The sequence below is a fragment of the Dipodomys spectabilis genome, unplaced genomic scaffold (genome assembly GCF_019054845.1).
Source record: "Dipodomys spectabilis isolate Male_0828 unplaced genomic scaffold, ASM1905484v1 ptg000089l, whole genome shotgun sequence".
Taxonomy (NCBI): Eukaryota; Metazoa; Chordata; class Mammalia; order Rodentia; family Heteromyidae; genus Dipodomys; species Dipodomys spectabilis.
Genome location: NW_024870766.1, coordinates 3,598,459 through 3,612,778, shown reverse-complemented (window position 1 = coordinate 3,612,778; position 14,320 = coordinate 3,598,459). Strand labels below are relative to the sequence as shown.

General features: G+C 36.0%; 1 protein-coding gene across 6 annotated transcripts in view; it reads left to right on the top strand.

The window, feature by feature from the left end:
• The window catches only part of Ankib1 (ankyrin repeat and IBR domain containing 1), a 101,504-nt gene extending 87,184 nt beyond the window's left edge, over nucleotides 1-14,320 (top strand). For 3 of the 6 annotated variants that reach the window (XM_042684638.1, XM_042684639.1, XM_042684640.1), the window contains exons 13-20: nucleotides 80-166; nucleotides 257-323; nucleotides 2,586-2,731; nucleotides 4,326-4,504; nucleotides 5,490-5,541; nucleotides 9,095-9,209; nucleotides 10,503-10,639; nucleotides 11,200-14,320. In XM_042684638.1, the coding sequence (XP_042540572.1) occupies nucleotides 80-166; nucleotides 257-323; nucleotides 2,586-2,731; nucleotides 4,326-4,504; nucleotides 5,490-5,541; nucleotides 9,095-9,209; nucleotides 10,503-10,639; nucleotides 11,200-11,937 (1,521 nt within the window). In that variant the 3' untranslated portion in view covers nucleotides 11,938-14,320. The remainder of the gene's footprint in view (nucleotides 1-79; nucleotides 167-256; nucleotides 324-2,585; nucleotides 2,732-4,325; nucleotides 4,505-5,489; nucleotides 5,542-9,094; nucleotides 9,210-10,502; nucleotides 10,640-11,199) is intronic. The other 3 variants (XM_042684643.1, XM_042684642.1, XM_042684641.1) reach the window with 3 other exon arrangements.

Here is a 14,320-nt window from a genome sequence, read left to right as displayed (position 1 = left end):
AAAACTTTGAATAATTTCCCCAAAAAGCAATTTTAATAGTAGTTTTTATAAAAGTCATTCATGGACTTTTGTTTCCTAGGCTGAGAAAAAACACAAACGGTTTCAGGAACTTGACAGATTTATGCACTATTATACAAGATTTAAAAACCATGAGCATAGTTATCAGGTATGTCCCACATCATTTTAAATGCGCTTAACTGCACTGTTGTGAATGAGTAAAGAGGATGGTTTAAATTATTTATTTCTGTTCCTTTAGTTAGAACAACGCCTTCTTAAAACAGCCAAAGAAAAGATGGAGCAATTGAGTAGAGCTCTCAAAGAAAGTAAGTTCTACGTGGTGTGTGTGATAATTAATATAAAAATCCTTCCATACTAAATCAGTTCACTGGTAGGAAGTTAGGATTCTAAAGTAATACATTAGATACATTGGCTCCTTCCAATGCATCTTTGAGTTTTCTTAAACCCTGAATATAGTCTATAGTCTTAAACCCTGAGGCCTCTGTGATTGGGTTTCCCATCAGGCACTTAGCCTGCTCCTCTTAATGTAGTCTTTGCTGTTACCAGTCAAAAAACACACTATAGGTTTGCGTACTCTCTGCTACTTCTGATATTCTAGTTTTGGGAAGAACAGGCGGGTCCTAACAAGATACCCTGACCTAGTCAAAGGGAGCAAAATAACATGCTACCCAATTTTTACATATTAAGGATTCTTGAGAAAATATACTTGAGTATCAAATAAAGTGGAAGTCAAGTATAGTTAGATTAAAATCCTTTCAGTAGTGAATAATGAATTGAGGTCAGAATGCAAAGCTATGAGAAGGGCAAATTGGGAATTTTAAATTAAAAGTTTTTTTTTAAGCAACTTATAAATGCAGATTGAGTGTTGATTGGTTGATTGCATTATTAGAACTTTATGTCCCAAATGTTTGTTTTTAAGAGGCATGTTTTTAAAATAATCCTAGCTTTTATAATTAGAACAACCCTCATTTTATGAGAATAATTCCTAATAAAATAGCCCTAAGTACCATAAATAAGAATGGAGGAAAGATTTCCATTGAACCTTTGTCTTCTTGTTAATTATTAATTAGTTTGTATACATTATTAATTATATAACTATATCACACCAATATCAAACTCTGGAAGTATTATCCACAATGAAGTTAGAAGAAGAAAGGTCCCATAGAGTATACTTTTTAACAGGAATTTTTGTCTGTTTCCTCACACATTAGTATCATGTAATATACATGACATGTAGTAAACATTCAGTTTTCTAAGTGCTAATTATTGCTAATTATATACTTGAGGTTCCAGACAGCATAGTAAAATACACAAAGAAAAAAGATACAGCAACTCGAAGAGATAAACAACCTCACACATTTCTCACACATAACGAGCAAGTGCTAAGGGGAATGGTTTGATTTTTTTGATTTTTTTTTTCTTGGTTCAGATACTTACCCAGGGATCTGAGTTATGTACACAGAAATGTTAGGGTGGTTTGTAAATCAGTTTGTGTATATGTGTATAAAATATCTTTGTAGAGGCATGCAGAATAATTTATACTTAACAGTTTAGATTCTACAGTTTAATTTTTGTTTTAATTTCAGTTAAAGGAAAACCAAGAATGTTAAAATGATATCTCTGCCTTATTTTATTTATTTTTATTTTTTTGTCGGTTGTGGGGCCTGAACTCGGCCTGGGTGCTGTCCCTGAGCTCTTCAGCTCAAGGCTAGCACTCTACCACTTGAGCCACAGCACCACTTGTGGTGCTGAGGAATCGAACCCAGGGCCTCATGCATGCAAGGCAAGTACTTTTAACACTGAGACACCTTCCCAGCCCCTCTGCCTTATTTTATTAAGGCAGTTTCCTTTTCTCTTATCCTCCTCACTTGTCCCTTTCTTTTTCCTCCTTGAATCTTTTTATTTACTAGCATTGGTTAACTCGTCATTCCTCAGAATGTTTTATCTTCTTTCTTACATTGTTTTTGGATTTTTTTTTTTCTGATCTTGGGGCTTGAACTCAGGGTCTGTGCACTGGTCCCTGAGCCTGTATATTCTCAAGGCTGGTGCTCTACCACTTGAGCCAGTGCCACGTCCAGCTTTTTCTGCGTAGTTTATTGGAGATAAGAGTCTCACAGACTTTCCTGCCTAGGCTGGCTTCAAACTGTGATACTCAGATCTCAACTTCCTGGATAGCTAGGATTATAGGTGTGAGCCAAGGCACCTGGTATACACTGTTTTTATGTAAGCAGTTAAACTTTTTCTTAAGCAAGCAAACATCTTAGCAATATAATCTGAAAATTATAGTAAAGTGTGAAATGCTGGGTTGACCTAAAACCATATTTTTCTACCAGTAAAATGAGAACAGGTTCCAGGACAAACCTGGCTCCTAGGCTGTCATCTTTGTCATTACAAACATAAATGTATCACCTGTGAATGCTTTATAGGTTTGGGGGCTTGTTTAAATGAGTATTATCATATAGTTATTTTACTTTCTTCTTAGGAACCTTCTTTTTTTGAACAAGAGTTTTAATTTTTATGTTACAATATTTCCAAAAAAAAATCACAATGTTTCAATTACTTTCTAGCTGAAGGAGGCTGCCCAGATACTACTTTCATTGAAGATGCAGTTCATGTGCTCTTAAAAACTCGACGTATTCTCAAGTGTTCTTATCCATATGGATTTTTCTTAGAACCTAAAAGCACAAAGAAAGAAATTTTTGAACTAATGCAAGTAAGATACCTTTTAAAATTATGTATTAAAAGGGGTAGCAGTTATTATGAAAACAGGTTTTCTCCATTTTCAGCCACTTAACTAAGTTTTAACTAATTTAGGTGGGACTAAAAAAAATAATTTTGTTTTTATTTTAAAATGGCTTTTAAATACAGGAAAAGCAGCTGAAATTTTATTTATTTTTAAATGTTCAGCTGAAGTTTTGAATGAGTTCTTCTGTACAGGTATTTTCTTTTTTAATTTTATTGTCAAGGTGATGTATAGAGGGGTTACAGTTACATATGTAAGGTAATGAGTACATTTCTGAGTCAAACATTGTTATCCCCTCCCTTGTTTTTCTCCCACTTTTCCAGCCCTAATATTCTCCCCGCCCAAGTTGGAAAGTTCATTTCCAACATACTGTTTTGTGAGTATCACTGTTGCATTAGTTGATATTTTCTGCAGCATTTATCCCTTATCCAACTAGTTGAGGTAGAACTATTTATTTCCGATTAGTAATATAGATTCCTGATTAGGTGATATATCTATTTCTGGTTAGGTAAAATAAATTTTGCATTCGAAGATGAAATGAACAATTTTGCGTACTAGATTAGAAAGTTACTTTGTAACTTTGTAGTATATTTTAAAAGCATAACTTCAAAGTTACAGTATTTAAAAAAGCAAAAACACCTAAGCTAACCTTATACTACAGCTAGCCAACTGCATTGTACATTCCTCTTTTATTCTTTTTCTTCTTTTTAGTGGGGGGAAAAGAGCTCAGAAAGGGAGGGTATACATATCAGTCAATGGTATTCAATATGCACTGTCTGGAAAATGAACTATACAACTCGTGGATAAGGGTAGGAGGGGGAAACTGGGGAAAAGGGAAGGAAGGGGTAACATTGTCCTAAAGAAATGTAAACATGGGGGGGAGGATTGGGTGGGAGGGTAGGGGAGGATGGGAAGGGATGGGAAGGGGAAACAAAGGAGGAGGCTACAATGCTTGATAAGAAATGTACTCATTATCTTGCCCATGTAATTGTAACCCCTCTGTACAGTATTTTCACAATAAAAAAAAAAGAAATGTAAACATTACCTGAATTGTCTTATGGTAAATCTCTGTACAACTTAATAATAACAATAAAATTATAATTTTAATTCCTTTTTTTTAAGCCACCACTTGTTGGCAGTTTCCATGTCATTCTTTTGAACTGCCTGTATTTCTTTCACGGTTCATTATGTATTTGCCCCATAAAGCTTTCCAGACCTAATCTCAAATAGCAGTTGAATTGCCATGCCTCAAATTCCTTTGTCTTTGATGTCTACATCATAGCATTAGTATGTTTTCTTATACAGTGTCTTGAAACTTACTTTTTTTAAATAATATATACCATTTTCTTTACTGTGTCTATCAAATAATTCCTGCTTTCCTTGAGTTTAACATGTTTCTTTCTTACCCTAGAAAAATGTGCAGAGTAGAAAACATGCTCAAAATTTTTTTTTTCAAAATCTGGGTTTATTTCTTTAAAAGAGTTGGATTTAAGCAAGAAACTGCAGATTCTAGATTTGCTACAGCCATTCATCCTGTAAGCTTTGCTTCCTCTTCTTCCCCTAGACAGACCTAGAAATGGTCACTGAAGACCTTGCCCAAAAAGTTAATAGGCCTTACCTTCGCACACCCCGCCATAAGATCATCAAGGCAGCATGCCTTGTACAACAGAAGAGGCAAGAATTCCTGGCATCTGTGGCTCGAGGAGTTGCTCCTGCAGACTCTCCAGAAGCTCCAAGGCGCAGGTAAGAAGGATGTGCACTAAGCTACATGCCAGCACTTTTATTTTCCTATTCAACTCACATAGTCCTAGACGTTATTTATACCTCAAATGGAGAGCTGATAAAAGTTACGTTCACTTTTTGGTGATTTTTTTTTTTCCTTCAGTACTTGGTGTTTTTCTTGGTGGTTTTGTCTGTCAGTATTGAGTTCACATTTCAGATGAACTCACTTCAAAGAGTATTCTTTGCATCATTTCAAATGTGTAATATATGAGATGACATGATGGTCTCAGACATGTTAGGGTATAGAACTTAGAAACTTGGCCGTGTTCTGGGCATATTTATAATTTTCTGTTAAATTATAAAGAAATGAGAAACTTGACATTTGTAGTTATATAAGTGGTCCATATTTATTTTTTAAATTAAGAGCAGTTGTTTTGGTTATTTTATATCAAATGCTTCTGTCATTATAATCTGAAGTATATTTTCTTATTTGTAAGAATTATAAGCATTATGAGCTGGTGCTCTTGCCTATAAGCCTGGCTACTGAGGAGGCTGAGATCTAAAGATCACGGTTAGAAGCTAGCCTGGGCAGAAATGTCCATGAGACTCTTACCTTCAATTAAGTTCCAGAAAACCAGAAGTGGAGCTGTGGCTCTAAGTGGTAGAGCATTAACCTTGAGCAAAAGAGCTCAGGGACAGTGCCCAAGCCCTGAGTTAAAGCCCCATAACCAACAACAAAAGAATTATAAGCATTTGAAATTCCAATGGCTCTATTATTTTTACATTAATGTTTATAAGATATTGTTTAATCGTAAAATAAGAACTAATCATAACGTGGTGATGTTTTGTAATGTTTTTCCATCATTTTATATTTTAATAATTAATCTACTTTGATTAAGCAAGATATAAGCAAAAGAATTAAAAGTAATTAAAAGCACAAGGGTCTGGTTTTATGCACTTTATAGTACTGTTAATAAATCAAATGGTATGTCTAATTTCTTTGTAGCTTTGCTGGTGGAACATGGGATTGGGAATATTTAGGATTTGCATCACCTGAGGTAATTGTTTTGCGGGGAGGGATATGGCATTGGTTTGTTTTTGTATTTTTCTTTAGTTGCAACCCTACTTGCACCTGCATGCTCATCTGGTCTGAATTCTACTGAAATTATCAACAGTACTTTACCTTCAGCTATTGATTTGATTAGACTATCATATTGCCTGATGCATTCCTTTTATTACTCAATAAACAAATGTTAAGTATATGTGCAAGATAAATTTTTGAAATATATCTTCTAATTTATTAGACCCATAAATTTTATAAATACATACAGACATTATAAATGTGTAAGTACTAAGATAGAAAACCTCATAGTAATATTGTGAAAGAAACTCTTTCTGCTTCCCTCTAAGACTTCACTCATTATTTTTGTTGTTGTTATTGTTATTGATAGGCCATTTTAATATGTAGACATTCTAAAAAACTTAATATTACCAATAGCCGTGATTCAACTAAAAATAAGACTGAGTGAAAATCTTAGTCACATAGATTTCTGAGAATGAAATTGCTACTGTCAATTTTGATTTTAGCAGTTCTCTCCACTTCTCTCTCCTTTGCTCTTTGTAAAAATGATAATACATTTGATACATATATCATAGTGATCCTTCAACTCAATTCTTAAGAGAAAGAACAATGAAACCTTTATATTTACAGCCTATTTGATTTCCGAAACTGAAAAAAAAAAACAAAATGATTACTATCCAAAATGATGATGGCTTATTTAAATCAGATACCTTTCTGCTACTGGGGATACTGTCACTCACCCTATGACCTTTTGTATTCATAGAGACATGCAAGAAAGTAATGACTTGAGAAAATAGTTTGCTTAGAAAAAGAGAGGGGCTGGGAAGGTGGCTCAATGGTAGAGCACTTGCCTTGCATGCCTGCGGCCTTGGGTTCGATTCCTCAGCACCACATAAGCAAAAAGAAAAAAGCCGGAAGTGGCGCTGTGGCTTGAGTGGTAGAGCACTAGCCTTGAGCTGAAGAGCTGAGGGACAGCGCGCAGGCCCAGACTTCAGGCCCCTCGACCGGACCCAAGAAAAGAAAAAGAGTACATATGAGAAATTTTAATTGGCTTAAATTGCAAACAAAAATAATAATTATATATTTTTAAATTTTGTATTATAAAACAAATTAAGAACCTTATTCTTTCCTATCTAGATTCTGGGCTTACTACTTTATGCTGTAATGACAATTTGATGATATTTATGTAAAATTTCCCTTTTTTTTTTTTTTTTTGGTCCAGTCGTGGGGCCTGAACTCTGGGACTGGACGCTGTCCCTCAGCTCTTCAGCTCAAAGCTAACGCTCTACCACTCAAGCCACAGTGCCACTTCCGGCTGTTTTCTTTTTGCTTATGGGGTGCTGAGGAATCGAACCCAGGGCCTCATGCATACAAGGCAAGCCCTCTACCACTGAGCCACCTTCCGAGCCCCATAATTTTCCTTCTTAAAGGTGGAATAAACAAGCATCATAAAACATGAACACAGTTTTGCAAAAATTGAAACCTTTATCATTGTATTCACTTTCATCTCATAGGTTCTGATTCTGATATCACTTTAGGAATCCTGCAATATTTGGGCCTGCTAATGGTGGCTGTCACTTAAATTTGGTTTTGAGTTGATAAACTTGACAAAAATTATTTAATTCTCTTTTCTTTAAAGTCTTTGGCATGTTGAAATCAAACTTTTATGTAAACTTTACTATGAATCTAAAGAATTACCACATATTGTGAGATTTTCAAATTTCATATATTGTATGACTATCTCAAGTAACTATCAGAATTATACTTCTAAAACTAACTCTTCCTTAATACGGATTCTAGAAATAAATAAATGTTACCAAACTCCAATAGAATTTTAGATTGAATTTATATTTTTTCACTGAAAGTCTGTAGGACATGTGAATTCGAGTTCTAACTCTTATCTTTCTAGCTCTTAGACTTCCTTGATTACCCCAGAGAAAAGAATTTCATTAAGTTGTTAATGAAATTGGTACTCAGTAAATGCTGGTTGTTATATTTAAATTTTAAAAACTACTGCCAGCTTTTTTTCTTATAAATCTTAAGACTTCCTTTGTGTATATGTACACACAGGCACCAGTAACAGGTCTTGAACTTGGCCTTTCACTCTCACTTGGTTTTCTTGCTCATAGCTGGCACTATACCACTAGAGCTATTCTTGCCATCCAGCATTTTGTTGTTTAATTGGAAATGGAGTTTTCACAAACTTTTGTGCACAATTTAACTTTGAACCAAGGTTGTCCAGGTGTCAGTCACCTGAGTAGCTAGGACTATAGACATGAGCCTCTGATACCCAGCCAGTGTAAGAGTTTTTTCATCTTCTCTGTGGCTTTAATTTCTTCAATCACTTGGAGCATCCTGACTAAGCCTTTTCAAGCACTTACTTAAAAGACTTTATGATTCCTTGGAAATTTTCAGATACTTTTTTTCCTTTAAATCTCTTGCATCATGAGAGAAGGACATTTTCAATCAGAAATAATTAAAAATATAATAGGTTTCTTCTGCACTTACTTTTTTAAATTGAAGTTTGGTTTCTACCTTAGTAGAATGCTTCCCATTTTTTAATTAGAATCCATTAAACCCAGATAGAGGAAGAAATGTAAATAAATTTTAGAGTGTACTCAGTGAGAGGGGGATTGCCTTGTGTGTAAAAGCCCTATATAATTATATTGAACTTTCTCAAATAACTGAGATAATCATCAACCTGTAATGTTTATAACTAGGAGACTCCACAGTGGTTCTCTAAATTAGTTTTCTTAGGCTGTCACACACCCTGGCCTATCTCTTGTTTTCATTTCCTCTGTCACTGAAATCTGGTAAAGTACATTTATACCCAGATAATAGTGAATATGTATAGACTAGGGAATACAGACTTTGGGAATAATAAACCTTCCTTAACGTGTTACCACAAATATACGTTAGTCAAAGACATTTGTCTTAATCTAGGCTCTCTCCACATGCTAAATCAAAAACACTTTATTTATGTTGTATGTAACACTACCTATTGGCTAATAAGCAAAGAAAGCCCAGTAATAATCTTATTTTAAAGGTAACCTAACATTGTTATTTTAATCTAGTGATTTGACCATTAAGTTCAGTGTCTAGCAAGTATCCAACACTATATATGTAGTCTGGTGTTCCCCTCCCTCCCACCCTTTCATATATCATAGTCATTTGCTAAAAATTAGATTTAACATAAGGTAATGAAGTGGTTGTTGTATTAGTTATATTAGATAACATCAGGCATAAGAACTAACACTGAGTTATTGTCTAGTTTTGACATTTGCAAATATTCCCACTTTATTGACGCACTTGTAATGGTTATTTGAATTTTTGGTTTTATCTTTTTGGTTTTTGTTTGCTCTTCTCATTTCCTTCGCATGATACAACTTGAAGTTTCCTTTTGTACAGCCAAGTGATTTTATAATATGTATAAAATCACACGTTTTCACTTTGGCAAAAGAATAGTTATTTTACTTGCATTTTAAGAAATTGCATGCTCTCCTGTATTTTATAACCTTTGGTTTATGCAGGAATATGCTGAATTTCAGTACCGGAGGAGGCACAGGCAGCAGCGTCGTCGAGGAGATGTGCACAGTCTGCTCAGTAACCCTCCAGAGGCTGATGAGCCCAGTGAAAGCACTTTAGGTAAGCTCTGGGATGTCACATAATTGCTTAGTTCTTCCTTAGTTAGTTTTTAAATAATTGATGTCATGTTTGTAATTTAGATTCATAATAAAAGTGTAGATGCTTCTGTTGTCATGGGATATTGAAAACCAGAGGGAATAAGAACATAGATTGTGAATGTGAGGGCGATCTGGCTGCGACATCTGTCACCCCATTGATCGCCAGGGTTGATTCGGCTGATCTGGCTGGCTAGGCGGGTGTCCCTTCCTCCCTCACCACTCCATGTGCGTCCCTCCCGAAGCTGCACGCTCGGTCAAAGAGGATGACCCGATAGAGGAGGACCAGTCTTCGGTCAAGGGTATACAAGTAGCTGCGCTCCCCTGCTAGAACCTCCAAACAAGCTCTCAAGAACATAGGTTGTAGCCAGGCATCAGTGGCTAACACCTGTAATCCTAGCTACTCAGGAGACTGAGATCTGAGGATCACCTGTCTTATGCCAACCAAGGCAGGAAAATCTGTGAGAGAGTTATCTACACTTAACCACCAAAAACGTGGAAGTGGAGGTATGGCTCAAATGGTAAAGCACCAGCCTTCAGAGTCCCTGAGTTCAAGCCCCAGTACCAGCACAAAAAAAGAAAAGAAGAATGCAGGTTGCAGAGGAGACCCCTATCTGGGTCTGTGATACTGTCTGTGATGTAAATTAGCTGTATAAACTTTGGTTGTCACCCTCTCTAACCTTCAGTAAAGAAAGCAATAATATCGCCTTGTAGACTCATTGTAGACACTAAATTTAGTAGAGTATTAAAAACACCTCATGAGCACTCAGTAAAACTATAGCTATTGATACTGTTACCATGTTCAGAATATTCCTAGTTATAGTTTTCCTAGAGATATTCTTTAAAGAAAGAGTCATTTGAATACTTTTTAAGTGTTAAATTATTAGTTGAAAATATACAAACTATGATGTCAGGTACTAAAGATTTGCTCTTCGTGATATTGTAGTACCCAGAATTTTTAAGGGATCTGAAGACTGTTGTTAAGTTAAGAAAAATGAATGTAGCCCTGTACTTACAAAAACCTTATAAAGTACAAACATGTAAAAGCAAGCATGGCTCTAAGTGATTGTAATAAGTGTGTATTACTGCTTACAGTGAAACTAACTTGTTGAGAAATACCAGAAAGATCAAGTGAACATGTATACAGACACAGGTTTTTCCTAGCACTGAATGAGAAATTGTCAAGTTAAATAACAAAATGTATGGGAAAAGGGATAAATTTGTCACTAGATTTTCTGTGGTCTCAATTGCTTTGAAGCAGATATTCCAGAGAGTGGCAGTGGCCGCAGGCCAGGCGCATCCGTGGTAAGTTCTGCATCTATGAGTGTGCTGCACAGCTCCTCTCTGCGTGACTACACCCCTGCCAGTCGCTCTGAAAACCAGGACTCTCTTCAGGTAGCCTTGCTGAGCAGCCTCATGCCCATGTTGTTACCCTTTCTCTGTGTAGTGTGGTCTCCTACGTCTACTTTTCTTGCCTCCCTTTTTTTCTTCCATTATAATATAATTTGTTTCAAAGACATTGTACAAGAAAAGATTCCTGTATTTCACATTTGTCTTAGATTATTTTTTCCCTTTTAACATAGACAAAGAGAAAATTAGAAAATATGAATCTGTAAGGTGATTTGTATAGATAAAAAGTAATATCTGGGGCTGGGAAGTTGGCTCAGTGGTAGAGCGCTTGCCTTGCATGCCTGAGGCCCTGGGTTCGATTCCTCAGCACCACATAAGCAAAAAGAAAAAAAAAAGCCGGAAGTGGCGCTGTGGCTCAAGTGGTAGTGCGCTAGCCTTGAGCTGAAGAGCTGAGGGACAGCGCTCAGGCCCAGAGTTCAGGCCCCACAACTGGACCCAAGAAAAAGTAGTATCTGTTCAATAAAGGAAGAATGGCAAATCTGATTCAGTTAAATTGTTTTTTCTTTGGTCGTATTTTAATGTGGTTTTACTTTCTGTTACCTCAGGCTTTGAGTTCCTTAGATGAAGATGATCCCAATATACTTCTTGCAATTCAGTTGTCACTGCAAGAGTCTGGGCTAACCATCGATGAAGAAACTAGAGACTTCCTGAATAATGAAGCATCCCTAGGAGCAATAGGCACTTCTTTACCTTCTAGGCTAGACTCTGTCTCCAGGAATACAGATAGCCCACGGGCTGCATTGAGTAGTTCTGAGCTGTTGGAATTTGGTGACAGCCTTATGAGACTTGGAGCAGAAAGTGACCCATTTTCAACTGACACCTTGAGTTCACACCCTCTCAGTGAAGCAAGAAGTGATTTCTGCCCCTCATCCAGTGACCCTGACTCAACTGGCCAGGACTCCAACATCAATGACAATCTTCTTGGCAATATCATGGCTTGGTTTCATGACATGAACCCTCAGAGCATTGCCCTGATCCCTCCAGCAACCACAGAAATCAGTGCAGATTCTCAACATCCCAGAGACAAAGATGAGTCAGAAGGTGTGAGAAACATGGAACTGGTACCACCAGAAGAAGATTCAGTTTTTGATGCTGCTGTCAGTGAAAGTGGAGGAATCCAGATAGAAGAGAATCCTTTGGAAGAGAATATTCTGGCTGTGGAAACATTGGCACAAGCTGCTGAGAGTAATATTGAGGCAGCCAACAAAGGGAATGGTTCAGATGCTTCAAGTCAAACACCTCAAACTTCAAGGGACTGGCTTGACCAAGTACATTTAGTCTGAACTTCACATATTTGGGCTCCTAATGAATGGCAGGTACAGATGGTATGCTAGGTGGAGTAAGCTTTATAGAGATTTTGATCCACTTGATTCCAATCTAATTGTACATCACTAATGTTAATATTGAATACAGAAGAGTCCCATTAAAGGTAGTTTCATCATCCATATAACCTTATAGGGAGTTTCTTTTGTATGTAACTGGATAGCTTTTTCCCTTTTTGCTGACAAAAAAAAAAAAAAAAGAGCTAGAGGAACACACATAAACAGGTTGTATTCACATTCTAAGAAAATTCAGTGCTCTGTTTAGCCTAGAGCTAATAACACTTAAATTGAACATTTAAAGCAAAGTTATACTCCCCAGTCTTTGTGTGGCTTTCTCTTTAAAAAAAAGTTCATTTTAGAAACCTGGTTTGGACAGATGTGATAACATGTATGTCCTCAGTCTCCGTGTTCTTCCATAACTTTCTTCTCCCTGTTTGTCTAAGCGATATGAAGTGAAGTATCCAAGGTTTCTCTCTAGAGCTCCAGTGTAATTAGTTTTAATTTTCACATGAATCAAAGATCTCTTCTCATGTCTATTTACAGTCCAATTGTGCCAAACCTCTGACTCGTGCGCTGACTAGCAAAGCATTCAGGTATGCAGTATCCTATAGTGTGCTCCAGGGCAGTGTCAGCGTTCTTGGGAGTAAAAGGTGCCACTTGGTAGCCATGATGTTCCAGATTTGATGGGCTTTTGTTGCCATGGAGACTGCATTTAAAGAAATGTAGCCTGTAGCTTAAGTTAACTAAACCTAATGCTGCTGTTAAAAACAGTTTATTTTAATATTAAAATACAGTTGATTAGCAACAGCGGTGCTGTATTTTAAGAGACACTTTATTGGAAGTGCAATCATAGTTCTTTGTTTTCACAATTTTACAGTGCATTCTAATTACTAATGGGTGCAATTACTTTTAATGGTAAGTGTTTTATAAAATAGAAAAAAGTGGAGTTTTCATGAGTTATAGTAAATCCCACAATTATTAAAAATTCAATAAAACATCCTGCGCAACATGTTACCGTGCCTTTGCCTAACCTAAATGGATAGTTGCCAGTTAAATAAGTTATTAATTCAAATTTCTATGTCTCTTCTGAAGTAACTATGCTATGAATTGCAAAGACCTCCATAAAACCACCCATGGCCTTGCCTTTACAGTAAATACAACTAACTGTTCAGTTTGCCTAATGAGCAAATGCTGACACGTGTTTGTTCACTTGCACAATATTCATTTGCTGTGTGATTACTGTTTAGTATTGAAAAAAATCAACTTCCTAGTTATCAGTGTCTTATTACTGTGAAGAAACTACTGGTCTTAGTTATAATAATGATACAATGGTACAGTGTGTAATTAATAATAAACTGTTGGAATGGCTGTTTACTTACATATTACCAGAACTAGCATAACATAAGCAAACTAGATATATGCAACACTCCGTTTAATGTTTTGCCAGATTGTTACCAGAAATCTACAGAAACCAAAATTTCTGTACTGAGTTTGTACAGGCTACTAAGTCCTTGGCCAGGCAAAAAGTCATATTTGAGTATTGATATCCACATGAATTGTGATTATAGTTGTTTACTTATTTCCTCTAAGACCTGCTTTTGAAATATCTTTCATTTTGAATTCATATGGCCAAGACACATTATATCAGAGTATCTAAAAGTCCCCAGGTTCCTTAAGAAAAACTGTGCAGTGGATATCAAAATTCAACATTAGTTTTTATTTCGCTAATTATTGGAAACACGGATATCAATCCCTATTAAAATTAGTGGGAGGAAATATTGACTATCTGCAGTGTATTACTGTATATGAAGGCAAAATAGTCCATTAGTGGATTTTTTACAAATTTATTTTGGATTAAAAATATTAACATCATTAAGATTTTAGACCAAGTTGTAACTCTTCCAATAGGAAGAGTTAGCAACACACTTGGGGTGTCTTGCGCAGCCATGGTGAAGAATAGGAGGGCACCGTGCGAACGTGGATGTGGTGGGCCAGTGTCCTTGCACCGGTGCAGCATCCTTTGTTCCAGTGCTGGTCTCTCCTCAGCATGAAAAGTGATCGTTACTCAGTTTGTATTTCCTTCGTACATATTTAAAAAAAAACAAACGACACAGTCATTGACTTTACAATTCAGTAATAAAGTTCGGCAAAGCCTATTTTGTAAACGTTAATTTTATAATGTAAAAAAATTAACCTTGACTTGTTATTTGCACTTTCATAGTCTATACTTGATACATTCCCACTTTATATACAGTAGGATTCTACAAACATGTAGATGTTTGGCCAAATGAATGCTGTTAATAATATGTAAAATTCTTTGATTAAACATTTATTACTTAAACTA